Source organism: Dermacentor variabilis, chromosome 9 (genome assembly GCF_050947875.1).
Source record: "Dermacentor variabilis isolate Ectoservices chromosome 9, ASM5094787v1, whole genome shotgun sequence".
Classification (NCBI taxonomy): domain Eukaryota; kingdom Metazoa; phylum Arthropoda; class Arachnida; order Ixodida; family Ixodidae; genus Dermacentor; species Dermacentor variabilis.
In genome coordinates, this window is record NC_134576.1 from 1,381,159 (window position 1) to 1,404,717 (window position 23,559).

The following is a 23,559-nucleotide window of genomic DNA, read 5'->3' on the forward strand; positions in this document are numbered from 1 at the left end:
AAAACACCGGACGCGTGAGACTGAGCACCGTGCAACTTGCACTCGCGACGTATGTACATGTCTCGAACAATGGCAGCCCAAGCAATGCATAAGCCTACCTGGTGCAACCACCAGTGCTAGTTCACCGGCGACGCGAATCTGGTCTGGCAGGTCGTCAACTTAGAGACCCTTCTTGAGCGTCAGGAAAACAGTTCGGGTTGTCGAACCTTTTTCGTTCACTTCCTCCGCACGCTGGCGCTCCCGAGTGACCTCGCTCACCTTGCCAAACGGCGCCAACGCCGTGCGGGCGTCGTCGTCTGCCACGCTGTGTGCCAACCAATGAAGCCGGAGCCTCACCTGCTGATTCCGCGGGTAGATGACCAGACAGCGTCGCCCCTTGACCTGAAGTGTTTTTAATCTAGCCAGCAACTACGTCGCCTCCAGGCTGTTTAACGTCACGGCCCACACGTGGTTGATCTCGTAGACGCGCAAAGCCACGACGTCAGAAAGCAGCCGTTCCTTGTCCAAAGCGCCCCGGAAATCTTTCCCCGTGATGGGCTGCGCTCGAACATGTCCATGCAAGAACACTCTGTTCAAAAGTACACATCCTCTTGGCAAATTCTGCAAAATAATCCCGAAATCTTTGTCGACTTCAGCTGCAATCCTGTTACCGCAGTCCAAGTGGGCTGTTGAAACAGCTCGTGAAGAGCCAGACATTCCGCGTCCGGTTACCCCGGTGGCCAAAGAGGAAATCATTACGCCACGGACGCATGCATCGCAAAGCAGCATAGGACGCCGTGATGAAATTTTTGCGGGCAAGCATGCGACTTGAGACACTTCGTGCGTTTCAATTTGGACAGCTCGTCAGGTTTAGCCGCTATTAGTAGCGACTGTGAGTGTTCGCAGAGTATTCTACAGAAGCGGTAGGGAAAAACCACGAAATAAGTGCTAAGCGGTGTGCTGTCCCTTTCTCTGTTGGTAAACCACATTCGCAGAGTTCAATGGGTGTGATTCTTTTTAGATAACGTTAGCTTATGCCCATTCCGCTCAGACTAGTGCCCACAGCAGCTGAGCAGCAGCTTGCTTTTTGTCTGCGATCACAACCCTCATGCCTGCAGTGGAAGACAGCACGGCTCCACCACCAAACCGATTGAGTGCTGCAGCGTTCATGGTGCATCCACATCGCTTCGTCGTTTTTTGCAACCAAACGCACTCCACGTCTCGGATGCCCCCCTGACCCTCAGTGCAAGAGCAGCGCGGGCACTTTCGAGCGTAGGATAGCACGGCGACGGTAGCCCTACCGGCGGGTACGCACCTCGATAGTCCGTATAACTGCTACAGCAGAAAGTGACTGTCACTGAAGTATGCTTGCATGACTTGAATGTAAAAGCAGCACGACTTCACAACTCTAGCTTAATCCGTCTCTGTCTAATTTGTAATACCCTCAATCCACCCTAATGCAGTTTATTCCACCTTAATTCACTTTAATCAACCTTGCTCCAATTTGTATCAACCTTAATCCACGTTTACTCACTTTTATCTACTTTATACCACTTTATTACACCTTTATCTAATTTTACCAATTTTAACCACTTTAATCCACCTTCATAGCCTGCTTTATTTTTGAAAAGACTGTAGGTATGGCTGACTGTACTTTCTTTTTGCACGGAGGGTACGGTATGGTACTTCACCTTAATGTAGTTTACTGCACCTGCCGTCAGTACAAAACGTTGTTGACATCAGTATAGTGATATTTTTGGTACGACTCATTGCGGGCAACGCCAGCTTTTTCGGCTCGAGATATATAATCCTTTCGCATGCATATAATTTAGGAACCTGGCTGCTTATTGATTACGATTTGAGACATCACGCAGCCACGACAGAGCTCGAACACGGCAGATTTTCATTCTGAGTTAGGCGCTGATAAGGATGGCGGTTAGCAAGAGTGGACGTGAGTGTGGAAGTGAAAGTAGATGTGACCTTCCAGCGTGAGCAGCTGCTAGAGAGTGAGTTTACGCGAGTATGAAAGTGAGCTTGAGAGTATCATTGAATGTGAGCAGGAACTGGTGCGAAACATGCTTGTGTGCCTGTGAGAATTGTATTTTAAGTGCTCGTTTTTTAGTACAGGTACAGATTGCCCCGGGGGGGGGGGGGGTCAGCCATTGCTACACGTTTAGCTTGTGTCGTGCTGAGCAGAGCGATGAAATGGCGCATCACTAAAGCGCTCATGTTTGTGGTGTGCTGGCATGAGCACAATCTATTCGTGTATCTATGCGCCAATTTGCCCTGTTTCCAGATGTGACATAAGGCTGCTGCAGTTAATACAATAGGCACCTTAAGCTGAGCGCTCACCATACACTTCACCCAGACCTGTGTATTCAAGCAATTTGTACACAAATGCTTAGAGGGAAGGCTATTCAACGTGCGCACAGCGCTGGGGAGGTCCACCTCGTGGACATGTCGATTTCGTCTGCTGTTGAAGTCTCGCCTTCTTCCCGCATCCCCTTTCCCTTTAAGATGGGATAAATAAAGTTATCTCTCTTTCTCTCTCTCATTGGCTGGGCTCAGCTGCGCATCCGCAGCAGCGAGGCGCCACAGCCAATCAAGAACTCAGCCGAAGACGAAACGGACATGTACATCAGGTGGACTCTCACAGAACACCTCCCCTTGTGTGAGCGACGGAAGGTAGAACGTTTCTCTCACTCCGCTATTTTAAATCGATTGAGTGCAGCGTATGGGTTCGTCCAATTGTCTTCTTGGTAGTTTTGCACCCAAATCAATGGCGCATGGCTCGGCAAGACACGCTAATCTAAGAATTTGCAGGACACTTAAGCTTCGCCTTTACGGGTAGAACGTGATAGCATTCAAAGATCCCTCACTGCTTCTGACGCTTGCCAGCAGCTGCAGCTTATGTAACCGTACTGTTTACCGGGAAACGCTGGCGGCGAACCCTATGCACGAAGGCGAGCTTTCTGGTAGAAACACAACCTCTTCGTGAACTGATCCCTGAGGTAGCGCCCTGCCCTGCCAAAAAATTACATCATTTTGAGGTTTCTGTTATTGTTTCACACTTCTGCCTGAGATAATTTAACATAGAACGCACGCGCTGTCGGTGTATTCATTAATGACATTTGTTTGTTGGCTGCCATCCTCAAAATTCCAAGCAATAACTTTTTTTGAAGAATTTAACACGGAATATGAGCAGTTTTAGTGATAGTATGGTGTGGCAATATGGCCCGCATATACCGCCTGCATATAACAAAGTGGGGCATATACATATGCCTAAACGCGTAGGGCAATTTTCGCTCACTGACGCGCCGCCGACGCCGACCCTGAATTTTCTGCGGCACGGGGCCCTTAACGCTCTTGAGTTAGAACTATGGGCACCTTAGCAATTCTTATGATGTGCAAATATGAGAGCATTACTTGTCGCTGACTGTTCTACTGAATTTAGTGCTGCGTTGAAGCGTTGCTGACTTCAATGCGGCTCAGGGGCGTAGCCAACGGGCGGGGTGGGGGGGTGCTTTATGAGGCTTTACCCCCCCCCCCAAGTTTTTTTGTGCTGTCATGTATCGCCGACGAAAAAAACTCACCGCGCCGGAAATCATTCTAGATTTTGTCTCGAATGTCTTTTTCGTGCTGAAAAAATTAGTTCGCCGCTCACATTGCGAACTCGGGCTGGATTTCGTGAAAATGACCATGCTCCTGGAGCCACATCCCTCAAGGAGCCCCATACAAGCCGAAAGTTTCAAGGGCATCTTCTTGGCGAGCGGGCTCATCGCGGCATCTTGCGGAGGACGCGGAATCTTTTTAATTTCAGTTTCAAAACTTTATGGGTATACAGATCTCATGAACTTTCGATGCCGATAGGTGCATGACATTTCCAAAGTCGGGCTTTAGATTTCCAATTCCGGAAATTTGTGGGTTTACTGCTCTTATAAACATTTGGCGCCAAAGATGCATTGACTTTTCTAAAGTCGTACATCAGACCATAGTAAGAGACAAGCCGAATTAATACACTATCAGACAAGTAGAGAAAGCGCGCAGCGAGGCCCGACAAGATGAAGCGTTGTGGTGGTTCATTTGTGCTGTCATGTCAAAGAAAAGAATATCAACATTTTTTTCAGCTGCGCCAAAGCATCAATGTAAGAAAGTAAAGCGAGCAAAGGTAACTACGTTCTTAATTACTTTTTCTGCTTTCACTTTTATTCAGGAGGACCGCATTGAGCCTTTTCAATTTTTTTGTTCTCGCTACCCGCGGGCTACCAGAGCCAGCCAGAGCCCATCTGTTTTTCTCGTGTTGCCCTGAACACCACACGGCGCACTTGGGGGCGCGTTCGTTTTTCTCTGGCCGAGTGGATTTTGGCCTCGCAGAGTTTTGGAGCGCTTTCCGGCAAGCAGACGAGAAAGAGAAGCAATGGTCCCTCGCCGCCATCACTATGGGGACTCGACGAATTGCAACGCGTTCGCTTGAGGGCTTCACCGTCACTTCTATTTTATCGCAACCTCTCCAGAAAGTGTTTATCTCGCCGGTGTAGGATACCGAGCAGTATGCGTACGGTTGTCAGTGGACGAAGCGTGTCACATCTTCTTCAATATTGCTTCGGCAGCCCATTAGGGGCTCAAAGTAGGTATTCGATTGTGGCCGCATGCTTACCTCTGAGTTTTTTTTATTTCGTTACTACAGCCCCACAAAAGAAAAAGACAGTAATTGTTGTGGCGAAGCGAATTGTGACATAGTGAAAGTGCGATTTTCCTACTTCTGCTTCTTTGGCAGAAAGTAACGGTCTACGGGACTCTTCCGTTGCCGGATACTGCCGTCACCGTCATGTTACGCATCCATTCCAAGGGTGATAACATCGCCGTCGTGCGCTGAATGCGGCATGTGTGAGTGAAAGCGTGAGCGGTAAGCCTTCTATGGCGGCTCTGTCTTCTGTGCGCAAGAGAGAAAAGCGGGGAGGAAGCCGCCTTCCGACGCGCGCGATGCATCGGAGGGAATCGAGGGGGGCGGGCCTTAGGATTCTGTGATCAGTGAATATGTGATTGTGCAACATGTTTATTTGCCTTGTTTGACGCATTGCATACAGTGACTTTTCTTAGATACGTAGACTAATTAGAGACTTATACGTATATTTAAATATCTTGTGGCCAGTTCTTGTGTATACATGCAGTTAACCTTCTTTCCAGTGAAACTCATTGCGCTTTATATTGACACGTGTGCTTATCTTTATCGGGCGACCACGTTTCGCCGCCTAACAAATGTTATCGCACAGCGCGGGACGAGCCTACATGTATCCAAAGTTTCTGGAAAGTTATCGATGCTTCTATCCGGGCTGTCTGTTGTCGCCGAACCCTGTGTTATCTGATTTCATCGCGTGAGGCGAATGGTGCAGAACTTTGAGGACGGCACGCGGGTCCCAGCAATTAGTCTGGAACATTCGACGGCTATTCTACAAAAGCCGACGCGCTTGACCCGCTGATCTAGTTTCGACGATCGCCGACCTTTTTCGCCGCTATCGTTGTGCTATAAGTGTAGCCTGTTTTTGTGAGCACAGGTTCGCCCAATAAAACTTAGTTTTGTCGACGATCACCTTAGGCAGCTTGCGACAGTACTAGAGGCCATCAAGTCATCAGGGCTCACTCTGAAGCCAGAACAGTGCCGCTTCGCGTACGATGAGCTTCTGTTCCAAGGCCACGTCATCAGCAAGTCTGGAATCCGCCCCCACCCGCAGAAGACAGCTGCCATCGCAAAGTTCCCGCAGCCCATCGACAAGAAGGCAGTGCGTAGATTCCTCGGCATGTGTGCCTACTACAGGCGTTTTGTCAAGAACTTTTCACGCATCGCAGAGCCGCTACCACAAATAACGAAATGTGATGTCGAGTTCAAGTTGGAAACGCCGCAGGCCGACGCATTTCAAGAACTCAAATGACGCATGCAATCGCCGCCGGTACTTGCACACTTCGACGAAGACGTCGATACTGAAATCCACACTGACGCCAGTAGCCTAGGCCTTGGTGCCGTCCTAGTCCAGAGGAAAGATGCACATGAACACGTGATAGCTTACGCTAGCCGGTCGTTGTTAAAAGCTGAAGGCAGTTATTCTACAACCGAAAAGGAATGCCTCGCCATCGTTTGGGCTACAGCGAAATTTCGCCCTTACCTATATGGCAGGCTATTCAAAGTCGTCAGCGACCATCACGCCCTGTGTTGGCTAGCAAATTTAAAGGATCCTTCAGGACAGCTGGCCGCGATGGAGCCGCAGACTACAAGAATACGACATCACTGTAACCTACAAGTCCGGACGAAAACACTCGGATGCCGATTGCCTATCACGCGCCCCCATTGACCCGCCGCCGCAAGATGACGAGGATGACGACGCCGTCCTTGGAATAATAAGCCCGGAAGATTCGCTGAGCAGCAACGAAGCAGCTAAAAGGACTCGTCGATTATTTGGAAGGGCACACCGACGTTGCCCCTAGGGCATTTAAGCGTGGATCGTCTTCGTTCACTCTTCGAAACAACCTACTCGTTAAGAACTTCTCACCAGTCCGCGCCAACTCTCTTCTTGTTGTTCCGTCGGCGCTTCGTCCAGAAGTACTGCACGCCCTACATGACGATCCAACAGCTGGGCACCTCGGTTTCTCCCGGACGCTATCGAGGATACAAGAACGGTATTACTGGCCGCGCCTAACCCCCGATGTCGCCGGTTACGTCAAGACATGTCGAGACTGTCAACGACGCAAGACACCACCGACAAGGCCAGCGGGATTACTACAGCCGAGCAAGCCTGCTCACCGACCTTTTCAGCAGATCGGATGGACTTGCTAGGACCGTTTCCTACATCAACTTCCGGAAATAAGTGGATCGTCGTGGCGACGGACTATCTTACCCGCTTCGCTGAAACTAAAGCTCTACCGAAAGGCAGTGCAGCCGAAGTGGCGAAAGTTTTCTTGGAGAATGTCCTGCTACGACATGGTGCTCCAGAAGTCCTCATCACCGACAGAGGAACGGCTTTTACAGCAGAGCTCAGCAAAGCCATTCTGCAATACAGTGAGACAAGCCACAAAAGGACAACTGCCTACCACCCGCAAACAAATGGTCTCACGGAGCATCTGAACAAGACCCTCGCCGACATGCTAGCAATGCACGTCGACGTCGAGCGCAAGACGTGGGACGCGGTCCTGCCGTATGTAAGCTTCGCTAACAACATGGCGGTGCAAAAAACAGCACAAATCACGCCGTTCAAATTGGTTTACGGCAGGAACGCGACGACGACACTCGACGCCATGCTACCGCACGTCACTGACGAGGAGAATCCTGATGTCGCTGCCTATCTTGAGCGCGCCGAAGAAGCCCGACCGCTCCCCCGCCTACGGATCAAGAACCAGCAGCATACCGTCAGCTGACACTAGAGCCTCCGACGACGCTTCGTCGAGTACCAGCCCGGCGACCGTGTTTAAGTATGGACCCCGATACGCCGACGAGGACTCAGTGAGAAACTACTCCGACGCTATTTCGGACCCTACAAGGTCATCCGACTTATTGGCGCACTGGACTATGACGTCTTGCCAGACAGCATTTCGCATACACAGCGGCGCCGCGCACGATCTGAAGTGGTCCACGTGGTGCGCCTTAAACCCTTGTATGGACGCTGACGAACTTTCTTATTTTGTTGTTTTCTTTGCTACGAGTATTTTTTTATTACTTTCGTTTGTTTGCAGCATCGGGTCGGTGCTCTTTAAGAGGGGGGCATCGACACGTGTACTTATCTTTATCGGGCAACCACGTTTCGCCGCCTAACAAATGTTATCGCACAGCGTGGGACGAGCCTACATGTATCCGAAGTTTCTGGAAAGTTATCGATACTTCTATCCGGGCTGTATGTTGTCACCGAACCTTATGTTATCTGATTTCATCGCGTGACGCGAATGGTGTAGAACTTTGTGGAAGGCACGCGGGTCCCTACAATTAGTCTGGAACATTCGACTACTATTGTATAAAAGCCGACGCGCTTGACCCGCTGATCAGATTTTCGACGATCGCCGGCCGTATTCGCCGCTATCGTTGTGCTGTAAGTGTAGCCTGTTTTTGTGGGCACAGGTTCGCCCAATAAAACTTAGTTTTGTTTTTCACAGTATTGCTTCTGTGTTATTCAACGTCACCACCACGTGACAATATAGCTGTATCTTCGGATTTGTATATTCCACTGTAACTTCGCACTTCAAATATCGCACTTCGCAGTTCCTTATGTACAGAAATGTAAACAAGGTTGACAACTTAAATAAAAATAACAGTTTCGTTAAAATATGTGCCAAATTGCTCATTTCGTGGCCTTTATGTTTTTCATATCAGCGGCATTCACTGTTTTGCTGGTTTCGAACTTATAGAGATCTGAAGTACATGTGATATATTCCTTACCTATTAAATAGACAAAAACATGGAAGCACTGATATCAGTTATTTCTGGAACAATTTTGGGGGCATACGAGTGTATTCTTCTATGTAAAAATACATAGTTTACTTGTTTTGCCAGTGCGGAGCGTTCAAGAATTCGTTTGCAGCATCTTTGGCAATGACAATAGTTTTCAATTCATGTATTTGATCCCTCGGCGAATTCTACAAGGAGAACTCCTAGCTGCAACGTGAGCCACCCTCGAAGGAAATTTCTGGGTACGGCACTGGTGCGGCTATGTTACATTTCCGGGTGTAACGTTGCTTTAAGATCACAACAATGCAAGACTTTCTTGTGTTGTCTGCATTTCTTGTCGTTCCACTTCGTTCGCGCTTAAAGCTTATTAGACCATGGAATACCGACTAGCTCAAACTGCCACCCTTCGAAATCAAAACGACAAACCGGCCATATTGCGATCTGCCAGCTTAGTTTTACATACGGGGTTCTCATTAAAGTCGTGTCTCGCGCACATTGTTCTCGATGGCGCCACTTTTCAGGACGATGACATTACAATGCCGAGTGGTGCCATGGTGTTGACACTACACTTCTCCATCGTGTTCATAGGTGAACTCCACCTCATTACGGTGCACGCCGTAGTCGTCGTCTGACCCGAAGCGCGTGGCGTCTTATTCGTGGCCGCTGTTCGTGGCCACCTGTGACGGCGCCGGCGATTCGCCGACGACGCGGAAGGGCGAGCGGCCACATCTCGCCGTTGTCGTTCCGCAGCCGCTGAATCTGCCATATAGTGAATCGCCCACCATTCAGAGCCCAAGCACGTGCACAGGTTTTAATGAATATTGAATCTTTAATGAAGAGAGCAGTAACTACGTGGCGTTGATTCTACAAGTCAAACCCGTAATCTAAGAATATGAATACTTCGGCGTACACATAGATGCAGGAGACTTACTCATGCACCCACCAAGACAACCTGAAAATAAAAGGGAAGCGGAGGGCAGCAATAATGAAACATGGGGCACTTTGGAACCACAATAGATATGAAGTGGTGCATGGGATCTGGAAAGAAGCGATGGTGCCAGCGCGAATGTTCGGAAATGCCATTCTGTGCCTAAAATCGGATATTGACAGAAGCTGACGAAAGATTGATGAGCCGGTTGGCTTTGCGGGCCCACGGCAAAACTACAAATAACGCAGTGCAAGGGGACATGGGTTGGGCCCCGTTTGAAGTAAAAGAAGCGCAGAGTAAAATTAGTTTTGAAGAAAGAGTCAGAAACATAGATCAAAAGAAATGGGCGGCTAAAATGCCCGAGTATCCGTACCTGAAAAGCCTCGATAAAGAATCGAGCAAGGGGTCAAGAACGTTGCCAACCAAGTACAAGGTAATTGAAAGCGCAGATAAAGAAACAGGAGGAAACAGAAAGTGAGAGAAACAGAAACAGCGAAATAAAATGCAAATGGAAAGGTAGACCGTACAGATTTGCAAGAATTACAAAGTAGAAATTAAAAAACAAAGCTTGTAAGATAACACCAAGGGAAGTGTCTTGCTATTTGAAGCTCGAGCCGATTGCCGAGACCACAAACATACCGCATCAAATATTCGCAGCATTCAAGCAGCATGCGTATGCTGCAAAAAATATCCGGAGATCACTGAGCACTTCTTAACAGAATGCGAAGGCATTCACCCAGCGAGACTAGTAGGCAATGTACGCCTTCCAGAAGCGCTTGGACTTAAAGGGGACTGAATAACCAATCGTTCAGCAGTCGAGGTAAGCAGGAGGCGTTGAGTATTGGTGGAAAATAAAGCATGGAAGAGATTGATACGACCGGATCATGTAGCGGTATACGTAACGGTACTAGATATAAATACTGAAGTTTCGAGAAAACAAAGATAGATTAAGGAGGTGTGCGCAAAAATTCTAGGATGAAAAACACGTATAGAAGATCTGCGTAAATCAAGCAGGCTAGGTTTGTAACCGCCGCATTTCAAAGGGGATGTCAAAAAATCATCATCACCACCATCGTCACGCTCTCATTCATCACTGTCGCAACGGAGTGCAGAGGTGGCTCAGTGGTTAGCGCACTGGGCTGCACAATGGCGGCAGTGGGGCAGGGGATCGGATCCTCACTTTCTTCTTTAGTTATAGATGACGCAATTTGTCTTTCTGCCACGGCCTTCTTATGAAGGCGAGGTCACACAAGGAGCCAACTAGTGCTCTCGAATTAAAATACGATATCTGCGCAGTTCCCAACAGTGCCTGCCCACGTGCAATCTGAGCGAAGTTGAGCGCAAACTGCGCTATTCTAAAGCTTTACATTGCGCCAGGAATAATGTGTGTGGCCTCGAATGGACCGAAGTTCGGGCCAGCCAGCAAATGTCGGGTCACCCACCCGTAGCCCCAAAAATAAAACCACAGAAAGCGGTTTTTTTGACTCGGGCTTGTTCTTACGTCACCATTAAGGGTCTCAGTATAGCGCAACTTGTAGCGCCACTAGCACACGTACGCAGTGCGTGCGTGTTGATCTTCTTCTTTGTCCGTGCAATAATTGCACCATACCGAAAAGCCCTCATTAGTGGGGAAGATCTGCGCAAATGTTTCCGGAAACGGTCTTCGATATTTTACGCAAAGAATATTGGTCCAAATTCCACTTGATTCAAATAGGAAGAAACCTCCGTATTAATCAGCCAGTATATGTTTGTGAGCTATAGTTACTAAGTCAACAAAATTCGACTTGTTCTTCTTGTTCTGGACAAGAGCTACGTATCTCAATAAACATCCACCGTGGTAGAGTATAGTGGCGTTGGCATGGCATTGCTCAGCCCGGGCACGGGATCGAATGGCGGCCGCAGGGGCCGCGTTTCTGTGGCAGCAAAATAAAGAACTGCCGTGTAGGGTACCGTGCAATGGAAAGAACCCAAAGTAGTAAACAAATAATCCAGAGGACAAACTGGTTCTGCGGTGGAGAGAAGTATTTAATCCAGAGGATCCAGCTATGACGTACCTCATAATCATATATCGGCTTATGAACGTAAAACACCAGAATTTATTTCAATTTCAATAAACACTCAAATAAGGTAACCTAAACGTTTAAACACCATTTATCTTGGCATACTTCCGATATTGTGCATTATAAAACATGTTTTTAATTAATCAGCTCTACCCTTAGCAGGTCTACAGAACTGCCACAATTCCCAAACTTGCTGGTGATAATTCAAACTGGTCATCCTGCGTCGCATGTTTGCAGCTCTCTACAATTGGCTTTTGGTCCTGGCAGTTTGAAGGCGTGACTTGCGCAGTAATCGGTCTCCCGTACGGTTGCGTTCGTTAACATTAGTTTTTCTTTCATTTCAATGTGTAGCCCGGCACTTCACTCACGTTGATGCGAGCGGTGCCTTTAACACGATGCAAGTCTCCGAGGATGGCCGACATGAGCGTGGACTTGCCGCTACCGACGAAACCGACGATCGCCACGAGGGAGCCAGCGGGCACGTGGAGGTGAATACTTTCCAGCGCTGGCACACAGTCTTCCCGGTTTGTCCGCGAGTAGGTGCAGTCTTGGAGAAACACTTCCCCTGCGCGAGACAGTGATGTACGGGTTTATGTGACACTGAGAGCAACGTCTAAGATGAGCGCAGAACATTTGCTGCCACGATCAATAGAATTGCTGGCTTTTAGGCGGACTTGGGCAGAATCCGAGAACCGACAACCAAAGACACGCAACAGGGAACATCACAACGTACAGGCAGGTGGTAGAGGGGAGACGTAATTACAAAACTGCGCCATGGGCGCAGACAGAAAGGAACATGATGGTGCGCGCTTTCTCAACTGCAGTTCATTCGAGAAACGCGGAATATAAACGTTTGCAAAACGCCCCCTTGTGCGTAGGTAACAAAAACGGTATAGCGCAACAAAATAAAAAAAACAGCAAAAGAAAACATGAGTTGGGGCAACATAAGCAGGAGTTCATACATTCACATGGACAACAAGATTAGGGGGCGCGAAAATGTAGCAGGTATTGGACTTCATGTGTTAGATATATCGATGGTTGACCCGCCGTGGTAGCGTAGTGGCTATGACGTTGTGTACTAAACCCGAGGAAACGGGATCAAATCCAGGCTCAAGCGGCCGCATTAAGATGAAGGCGAAATGCAAAAGCGGCCGTGTACGGTGCAATGGATGCAGGTAAAGGACGCCAGGTGGTCGAAATGATTCCGGAGCCAGTCACTACGGCGTGCCTGATAATCAAAATATAGCTTGGGCATAGAAAGCCCCATAATTTAATAATTTATTTAGATATCGATAGTTGGCTGATATATCCACCTTCAACAAGCGCTGTTGCCGCGTCTTGCCACTGTCCTTCGTCCCTTTTCGAGCGCTAAAAACCCTGAACCTGAGTAGTGAAGCATGAAAAGCCTTTGTGATTCCTCGCTTGAGTTCATTATGGCTTCGGGCGAGAATGATGGTTTCAGTAGAACATCGCAAAGAACTGCGTTTGTTCTGCTAAGTGGAATAAGGTGAAGTGGTCAGGGCGTGCTTGTGCTTTTGCACTCACACTAGCGCTCTGACCAATGTACAACTTTCCACAAGATAATAGCAGTTGGTAAATGAAGCCGCTTTTCATGGTTTGTCTGCATATTATGGGTTTCCTCGTTGCGTCTCAAGTTCAAATCAGTGCCCGTGAAAGTCAGCTGCTCAAAAATCAAGTAGATGCAGCCGTTATATCAGTTTAGCTTGGAACATTGCTCGTCCAACGGCACGAACAACAAAAACAGATAGCGCGATCACTTCTGCAATGTTCTTAGGTATGTATTAAAAACAAACTTGCACCGTGCCTAGAATCACTACAGTGTGGAATTCATCAAGAGCGATATACGGTTAGCTGTGCACGTTGGACAACCTCCGCGAGCCTTAGCAATGCCGATGCCTGGTTATCAGTCCAGTTAGCAGAAGGCTGTGCTGAAGTTAGGGATTTCTCAAACACCCAAAAATGTGTGTATGTTGCCACGTTGTCGTGACGGTGCAGAGTAACACACTGTTAAAAGCGTGGCTTGAAAACGGGCATTCGTTATTGGGCGAACCTATGATCAGCAAGACGGCATTCGAAGCTGAAAGACAACGACGTGCACAGTCGGCGATCGTCGAAAATCTCATCGGCGGGTCAAGCGCGTCGTTTTATACATGAGTCGTTGAAGCATCCAGAATAATTGATGGTGCCCGCGTGTTTTCCAGAAAGTACTACACAATTGGCGCCACGCATACAATCATATTACACGAGGCTGGGTGACATCAGACAACAGATCGAAGCATCGATAATATTCGAGAAACTCCGGATACATGCAGGCGCGTCCTGCGCTGAGCGATAACATTTAGTATATGTTAGCCGGGAAAACGCGGTCACCCAAGAAAGATAAATGAGTATAGGCGTCAATATTCCTACATGTAAGTCGAATAGGAAGAGGGCGGCCTCTGAATGAAGGCAACGACGTGCCTTGTATTTTCGTGGACTCGCTTCGATCTTGGATGCGCTAGTGATTCGTGTATGTATACTGTCTTAAACAGTTTTTGCATAGTATATTTCCACGTAAGATTTTAATGGAGGTGGATGTTTATTGTACCTCACCACCCATCTACGCAGCGACCGTGCCATCCACCTTTCAGCCATGGTTCTTGGTGATGATACTTCGGCAGCACCGGCAACTGCAGTTTCGACCGCCTGTTTTTAGGACCTCTCGTATGTGTTCCTATCGTCTTCATCTTTAGTGCCTTTTATGAAAACTGTCAAGATAACCAACCCGTCCAAACCAAGGCATTGTTCCGGTTTCCGTTACATCGCATGTCTCAATTCCCCAAGCCCGTGATGCCTGCACATTCTCACGCCAGAATGGCCTTTACGTTGACGACTGCCTGGTATGTACGAGTGCGTTAGTCATAACAACCGCTATGATGCTACTACCGTGCTGGCTAATGCAATCTTACAATTCACTGGAACACCACATGTCTGTTTCCAGACACAGGAGAGAGAACTCACCAGCTGGGACGCCTTCAAGCAGCAGCTGCGACACCTTTTTGGCAAACAGCTTCTGCTAAACAGCTTACCGCCAAGTAACCGCTGGCAGTACGTACCCAGACGTCAACTGAGTCCTCCCTATTTGTCCTACAAACAGGACGTGCTGGCCCTCTGTCAAAAAACGCAGCAGATCCACCGTGCCCTCTTGGAATCTATATACAGCGAAGCTTTTCCTAAATACACAAGGAGTGCTGAAACAGGTGTTTGCGCTTATGTGATATGTGTGCAAAATAAAACCAAACGCTTTATTCAGGTACTTTACAGAGGTAAAACACGTTGTGGAGCAGTTGGTGCATAGCTTTCAAAAAATGAAGCGCCAACAGTAACGGCACACAAAGAAGGAACAAAAGACTAGGACAAGGTGCTACTTGCAACTGTTTATTGAAGTCAAAGGTGGTTGATTATATAGCCACAGGGGGAGGGGGACGAAATAAGAGGGTCACTTACTATGTGAATGCGCACGTGCGAGAACACTGAAGATATATTTAAAGGAAATCGCGATTAATCAAAATCTAAAACTTATCTAAAAACATGCTTTCATTGTTATAAATGTTCAGAGACGGGGTGCTCACACAGGCGTCCCCTCTTTTCTTAATCTGGTTGGCCTCCAAAATGGACGACATGGAAATTCAAGCAGTGCAGTCCCTAGGTTACATGGTGACGCCAACGACAGAGCGCGAATTGCGGACAGAAACTGAGCGCGACAGCTACCTGCTGGTAGTGGTGGAACGTTTGTCAAGGAGCCAACCCGTTGACGGTGAACTCAAGCCTTTTGCGCAAGAACTATCTGTTGTGAATGCGGTACTTTTTAAAGGCTCCAAAGTAATCGTACCCCAGAGCATGCGAAAGAAGATATTATCCAGAATTCATTCCGGACATCTTGGTGTTCAAAAGTGCAAAGAGAGGGTACGCTGCCTTGTTTTTTTGCCAGACCTTAACAGCGAAATTGTAGCGCTACATGCAAGCTGTTCAACCTGTAAGAATATGCTTATGCGCAAGCAAAAGAACCTCTACTGATGCGGTCATTTCCCAGATGCCCGTCGTATAGGGTTGGAGTGGACATATTTTACTTTGCTGGAGACTCCTACCTTGTAGCTTATGATGCCTTCTCGGACTTTCCAGAGGTCCAACAACTCCAGGACACTACCTCAAGGAATGCGATAGCTGCATTAAGTGCTATCTTCGCAAGATATGGCGTCCCGTTAGAAGTTTTCACGGACAATGGGCCTGAGTTCTCAAGTTATGACTTTGTCATGTTTGCATGAAACTATAATTTTTCACATGTAACTTCTAGTCTTCATTACCCGCAGTCAAATGGGTTGGCGGGAAAAGGTGTGCAGATTGTCAAAAGCATCTTGAAAAAAATCCAGGAGTCCGGGGACAACTTCTCGCCAGGACTACAGGCTTATCGCTCAGCTCCACTCGAGGACGGGCGATCCTCTGGTGAACTGTTGCAAGAGAGGTGCCTTCGAGCCAATCTTCCCGGCTTCCATGAAGTATTCTGCACCGAGGTGAAGAAGCACTGCCAGCACGCACAAGGGAAACATTTGCCGAGGCTTTCTCGAGGGGACGTAGTACGGCTGCGAGGAACGAGAACGTGGTCCCGGAAAGTCAGTGTAAGAGGCACGAAAGCTCCAAGGTCCTACCAGCTGGTAAATGAAGATGGGCAAGTTCTGCGGCGCAACCGCAAACGCCTCATACGAACGGATGAGCCATTTGCGGAGATGAGCAGCGAAGACGGGGCGAGCACGCCTGTCGACAACCGTCTGGTACCTGCAATACATTCTTCAGCCGGGTCAACATCGCAGGCCTCGGAATCGTCACAAATGACTGATGGGGTACAACAGTGCGCAGCCAACACAGAAGGAAGTCCAACACCGGATTCTGTGCAGACCCCAGCTCCATTACAAGTGCTTGTAATGTCGTCTTCTCGTCTCGTGTCTCGTCTACGTTTTGCGCTGTTAACACCAGAATCGAAAACTAACAATCCCAAGCTGCTGTTCTAGCGCTGGAAGCATGTTCCCAGGCTGGGTGAGACGTCCGCTACAGAGCTCCGCAGCGAAGATGCGTACCTCCGCACAGTCACCAAAATGTGACGGGTATAATACTGCGAGACGCAGCCCCTTCGCATCAACGCGAACGAAGTCGCGAACACACAGCGCGCGACAGACTCTGCCCACATCGCAGGTGGCTTTCGAGATACAGCGGCCCGGAGTAGTACACGGACCTTCACCCGACCCTCTTCCAGGATCCTTGCGCGGAACGGCGTACTTCCTCTTGGCTTTTCTTGCTTGCGTGCGCGAGGCGGACCCGCGATAGGCAGCGCAGCCTCGCAAGCTTTCACTTGCACGTGCAGCACACCGGTGCGCGGCGACAATTTTATCGCTATTGGATTGTATGCGGAATCTCACAGCGACAACAAAAATGTGCCTGGAGTGTCCATTCAATCGCTATTGCAATTAAGAAGTCGTAGTTTTGCCCGAAATTCCAAGAAGTACCCACTGCGATAGCAAATTAATCGAGAGCGATACCTAGTGAGGATATAAATTTTATCTGTCGCACGAGCTTGGAAGCGTTCATTCATTAACTGAAGTAAAAATTATGGGGTTTTACGTGTCGAAACCACTTTCTGATTATGAGGCACGCCGTACTGGAGGACTCCGGAAATTTGCACCACTTGGGGTTCTTTAACGTGCACCTAAATCTAAGTACGCGGGTATTTTCGCATTTCGCCCCATCGAAATGCGGCCGCCGAGGCCGGGTTTCGATCTCGCGACCTCGTGCTCAGCAGCCCAACACCATAGCCACTGAGCAACCGCGGCGGGTTAACTGAATTAACAAGCATGGTGTCAACGTGCACAGGCAAACAAGAATGCATCACACTCGATGACTGCGGACACTCGCTGTCAAAACGCTGGCGTGAGCGAGCGCGGCCGCGATCCCGTTGCGCCCGGTCGCGAAGTATGCAGCGGCTGCTCGAGCCCAGTACCGCTTGCCCTCCCTCACGGCCTCACATGGTCAATCCGCCCATCCGTTCCGCCCTCGTCCGCCTGCGCGCGGGTGGCTCTCCAGCCGAGGCGGACGAGCAGTCGCAACTTTGCCAACCACACACCTGCTCGTCTCTGATCGGCTGGACCGAGGCGGACGACGTCAGGCGTCGTCACGGCAAAAAAGGCGTTTGCTCGAAGCGCAGCGGATACGCGAGGCCTAAGCTGCAGCCGCGTCAGAAAAGTCTACTTTTCTCCTTCTTCTGATTTTTACTGAAGTTATCTGGCACCCACGGAGACAGCCGTCGAAGGCAGCAAGCCAGTGTACCCTTCCAGGCCTCATCAGTGCGTGCGATCGCCGACACAAACAGACGAAGCGCAGGAAGTGTGTTGTGTTTACGAGAGCGTCGGGAAGAAATATTTGATGCCGTCGACTTCGTGATTTCTTGTGCTATGCTTCGTGTGCACATCGCAAACGAGAAGTCCATCACATGCATGTGCATTCTGAGCAGGACACATGTTGAGGGTGTGGCGAAATAAATAGTGTCCGATTGGCGCACCCAGTGTACACGATCGGTATCTGTTCTGTGTATGCGGTGCACTGCTGCGAAGTGGTGAACGCCAGTCCTTCGCAACTTTCAGAAGTGATGACACGATAAGTAGCGACAAGTTTTTATTGCCTTGTTATCGCTGCAATTCCGCGTGCGTTATACAGCGTGTGAGCCGTTTTGCCGGCTGCGATGCGCCGAGGTGACCACGACGTTCGAGCTGTTACGAAATGTGTTCGCAAGCTACAAATGGCGATACATATGCGCGATGTGTCACAGCGTTGTGGGTGTAGAAGTGCTCGTTCTACGCGATGTACTGTCGGCCAAAAAAGTAAACGGACCACGGCTTAGGTGGCCGGAGCGGCTGCGGTGCCACACCAAGGCGCTGCTATCTCGCTCCGCGCGCCGACGGCGAGAATGGCCCGAGTAGCGCCCGACTTCGCCCTCACTCTCATGTGGGGCCGCATCACGCTTGATAAATTTCTAGTGCACCGTTCGGTTGCTCTGGTGCTGACGGTTGCGGCGAAGGGGACCATGCATTGCCGATAGTCTACAACATGGCGCTGTCGTACAGTAACGGACGGCAGCCGGGCATCAAACCGCGGCACTGAGAAGAAACGAAGACTCCTTCTGATTATTGTTTACTTATATTCACCTTTACCTTCATATTATTGCATGTCGCCGGCGTTCACCGCTGCTCGATTTTAGGACACAACACGCAAGTAGCCACAACGGCGGCTACGGTGACGGGCGATCTTTCACGCCGGCGTGATAAGTTACAGGCGCCAAGCTTTACTGAGGGCGCGGCTTTTCTGTCGAGAGAACTTTTCCGGCATTGTCTCTTGTAGTGCGTTTAATATTTATATCAGCGACGCTTCTGAAAACTGCTTTAATTAGCTACTACAAGGCCTTTATGAAACTTTGCAAAAGTACGGCCAGGAAGAGATAATTGGGACGACGAATCGGAATAACTAGTCAGTCGTGGAAGTTTCTTCACGGAAGCATTCCATGGCTTGAAGGGGTCCTCAGTGCAATGAAAAGTTGCCACCGACCGCAATGACTTGCCTTATTCGCATTGGCATCGAGAGCGCCGGCGCTATAGCTTCGAAGGTCCGTGCAGCGCTTCCCATTCTCTGTCGCGCCGACGTGAAACTACTTGTGGGATGTTGCTTAAAATCGAGCAGTGGTGGACGCCGGTGACATGCGCAAATATGAAAGACACGGTGAATATAAGCAAAACAACAATCAGAACTGGTCTTCGTTCCCTCTCGGGGTTTCATGCCCTGCGGCCGCCCGCTGCTGCACGACAGCGCCATGTGCTGGACTACTGGCGATGCACGGTCCCCTTCATCGCGACCGCCAGCACCAGAGCAACCGAATGGTGCACTAGAAATTGCAATAGAAAACGGTGCACAAGCGGGATGCGGCCCCGCATGGGAATGAGGGCGAAGTCGGGCGTCACTCGGGGAACTCTCGCTGTCAGCGGGCGGAGCGCGATAGCAGCGCCCCGGTGTGGCACCGCAGCCGCTCCGGCCACCTAAGCCGTGGTCCGTTTACTTTTTTGGCCGATAGTATGTGTGCTCAGAAGTGAACTGTGTAGAAGTGTTGCCGACCACGTTTTCATATGTAGTACCCTTGTAGATAAGCCCTATCACTCCGGCCTTTTCTGCTTCGTGCATGTATCGTTTGTTTCGAAAGTTGTTACTGCACTTTTGAAGGTGGTTCTATTGTAGGGGAGTTCATGGAACATCATAATAGTTACGTGCGTCAAGACATACAGCGCTGTCCTGAAATCTGCGCACGCCTGACAGTACTAATGTCATGAATGCAAATTTCAGACAGCCTTGCTTTTTATCATGTAGACGTTGGCGTGAATGGGAAGAATTTCTAGATTTCACGAATTGCTTGATATGTTGTGATGCAAGCGGCTTAAATAACCAAAAAACTTTAACTGCTTGTTTTTGGCTGATGACTAAGCACAGAGTCTGTCTGTGAAGACACTAGTGGCATGTCAGATGAATACGTCATAGGCAAGAGGTGGATACTTCCTCCTTTATAAGTACAAATTTTACATTTGCGGTCAAATAGCAATATGAGCGTAAAAATGAACACGTAGGACAAGCAATGACAAGTAACAACTAAGTGTCACAGGTATGGTCATATATGATATTCTGCTAGCAGCCAGCAGAACTGGGTGAAGGAAATTTTGCCTAGAGTTCTTCCTCACTGGCTAGCTAAGGTCACGTTACTAATGCAGGCAGAATTGCGTAAGCGAAAGCTTTCTGTTACTTTGTATATCCACTCTATTTGATTATTTGCTTTGTGTCACCCGTTTTGGCACGGGCCTTCAGTTTAAAGTGAACAATAGCAAAAGTACCAGCATTATTTGCCAGATAAGTGCTTTATTTTCTATCCTCCTGTTCATTCTGCCTACAGTCATTATCAAACGTGCATTAAACTGACTTGGGACTGTAAAGTATGTCCATTAAATGTTATTCCGGTGTACTTTCATCTACCTGCATAGTTATTTATTTATTTAAGGATGCCTTACAGGCTTCTAGAGACATTGTGTAAGGGGGAAGCGTAGACTCAAAGGTTTTACAATAATTAGAATACATATGTGAATACATATACAAGAAATACAGTGTAAGAAATGCGCTAACATGCAGTAATGTAGTGTTAAAAATTGTGCAAAAGACAAACCGAATCCTTTAGCACGCGGGAGGTCAGAAATTCTCACAAAGTAAAATATAACCAATAGAATTACAGAGCAAGCGGGACAATATTTGGCTATAGTGAACAGTAGTTAAGGGGTAGTAGCATAATAACAGCAGGAAACTCAAAAAAATAACACGTTAGGTTATGTAGAGCTTGAAGAATGCGCTGCTAGAAGATGCTGAAATTTTTCCTGGCCACCCTCATAAGCGATGGCGTTAGGAATATTGTTCCAAAGGCGAATGGCTCTTGGAACAGTGGAGTAGTTAAAATAATTACTCTTTCCGTAGATACGCATAAAATTGAACTGATTGTACAGGCGGTGTGACCTGTAATGAGAAGGTTCAAGAGGCAGGACTGATGGTGCTGTATTATGAACATATTTATGAAATAATGATAGCAGGGTTATATCACGACGATCATGCAAGGACTCTAGTGAGGGGTCGAGTTTAATTTGTGTTATGCTTTTGTCGTAGTCACAAGAATATGAAATAAAACGTGCAGCCCTGTTCTGGATAGATTCGAATTTTTCGATCACGTATTTCTGATGGGGAGACCAGACGGATGCGGCGTATTCAAGCTGAGGTCAAACAAATGTTAGATATGCTAGTTTACGAATGTCTTTAGTAGAATTATGCAACTTGCGTCTTATGTACCCTAATGATTTGAAGCATTGGCGCATATGTGTGCAATGTTCGTTGACCACAAAAGAGTTGAAGTTAGGTGAACGCGAAGATATTTATATTGAGCATCATGCAAAATAGTGATGTTATTTATGTGATAAGGAAACGTAGATTTAGTATGCTTGCGGCTGAAAGAGATAATTTTACATTTAGAAACGTTAAGCTACATAAGCCTTAGTTTTACACAAAATAGAAATAAGTTCAAGATCTTTTTGGAGGATTGAACGACCATCGGCACATTTGATGGAACGATAAAGAATGCAGTCGTCTGCAAAAATGCGCACGTGATACGCAATGTTATTGGGTAAGTCATTAATGTATATTAGAAATAGTAATGGCCCAAGAACGCTGCCTTTCGTTACACCTGAAGTAAAGTCCGAAAGCCGAGAGGATAGATTATTAACTGCTGTGAATTGCTGACGATTAGAAATAAAATTGGGAACCATGTTAATGTGAAAGGATCTAATTCAAGAGCAGATGCTTTCAAAATCAAACGGCAATGTGCTACGAGGTCAAATGCTTTCGAGAAGTCCGGAAAAGCACAATCAGTTTGGAGATCCTCTTCGATGTTAGCATGCAAATCAGTTGTTAATTCTAGTAATTGCGTTGCACAAGAGAAGTCCCTCCGAAATCTGTGCTGGTTAGGAAAAAAATTGTTGGCTTACAGGTGACTGTACGCATTTGATGCAATTACATGTTCTAGCATTTTACAGCATATAGATGTTAATAATATTGGACGGTAGTTTTCCGGTGCGTGTTTATTACCTGACTTAAATATGGGTATGGCCTTTGCTATCTTCCAATCTGAAGGCAGCTGCCCAGTCTCTAAAGATTGCCTGAAGATGTGGGACAGAATTTTACTAGATGCTCTGATGGTGTTTTTCAGAATTTTAGAATTAATGACCTCAACGCCACAGGATGTGGTTAGCTTGAGGTTATTTATCAGGCATGCGACAACGTCAACTGTTATTTCTATTGAGGACATGTATTGGTAGGACATGTATTGGTGATTTTGGTAGTGGCGCAGTGGTGGCGTAGAGGTAGAACACCCGCCTCGCGTGCAAGAGGTCCGTGGCTCGAATTCCGGTGCCGGCAATTTTCCACCGGAATAAAAAAAAATCCGCGCGTTGATAAAATTGCATAAGCAGGCCTGGAGTGTGGCCTGATCCCGGTGACCAGAACCGGTAACGCGCCCCCTCACCAGAGCAGGATTGGCCACCCTGGTGTAGTACTTGGCCATAACCTCCTATATGAACACAACAATCAAACCCCGGCCTTCAGTCCCCAGCAGCTGCGAAGCAACTGACCACGGCGGCGGTCAGACCTGCGACGCTGCAGAGGGCACTAAGAATCCCTGGCTCCAGACAGGCCGCCATTGGAATTGACGGGGGTTGTTGGAGAAGTATGGGAGAGGCCTTTGCCCTGCAGTGGGTGTAACCAGGCTGATGATGATTGGTAGTTCAGCTCTGATGCATCTGGCAGATCATCCTGATCTTCTATGGTGAATACCTACTGGTACCTATCATTCGTAAGTGTACGATGTTAGATACTATAAGTTGCTATCTCACTGATCTTCATTTTGCACGGGCAATTGTTCGACTGATTAAGTGAACCATGTTCAGCTGCATTGCGACACTATGGAAAAAGGTGCCTCGCCTCTTGTCATTCTTGAGCATGTTCAAGGCCACAGTGCATTGCCCTTGAGAAGTCAGCTGCTGTCACTATCAAACGTGCCTATTGGCTGTCATAAGTATATCCTGAACACAAATTTCTCACAATTATGTCAACATTAGTCATGCGTTCGAAGCCAGCCAATGAGGACGAACTGTTACATTTCGTACCTGTATGTAAACAATTTATGGACTGTATCCGCTGCGTGTGAAGATGCAAATTTTAGACCAATGCAGTACCTGAGGCAGCGGCGTTTTATTCAGCTTTTGCCATCGATTATTAGAGGGGTCTTATTGATTATGCCATCCAAACAACTCGTATAAAGGTTCTTGTTTAGTATATCAGCAGTGAAATACTGAATGCAGCTGCGCTTGTTTGTATACTAGTGAGATGAATTCTACTGCTCATCGTTCTGTCCATGTGTTGCTCTTCACTCACATATGGTGACTGTATTTGGCGGGATGAGTTCTAGGCTCATTCTCACTTGTGCCTTTTAATGA

The 23,559-nt window shown here is 48.0% G+C and overlaps 1 protein-coding gene across 3 annotated transcripts in view; it reads right to left on the reverse strand.

The window, feature by feature from the left end:
* The window catches only part of LOC142558244 (ATP-binding cassette sub-family C member 2-like), a 659,669-nt gene that overhangs the window by 305,852 nt on the left and 330,258 nt on the right, over positions 1-23,559 (reverse strand). For all 3 annotated transcript variants that reach the window (XM_075670395.1, XM_075670394.1, XM_075670396.1), the window contains one exon: positions 11,764-11,960. In XM_075670395.1, coding sequence (XP_075526510.1) covers positions 11,764-11,960 — 197 coding nt within the window. The remainder of the gene's footprint in view (positions 1-11,763; positions 11,961-23,559) is intronic.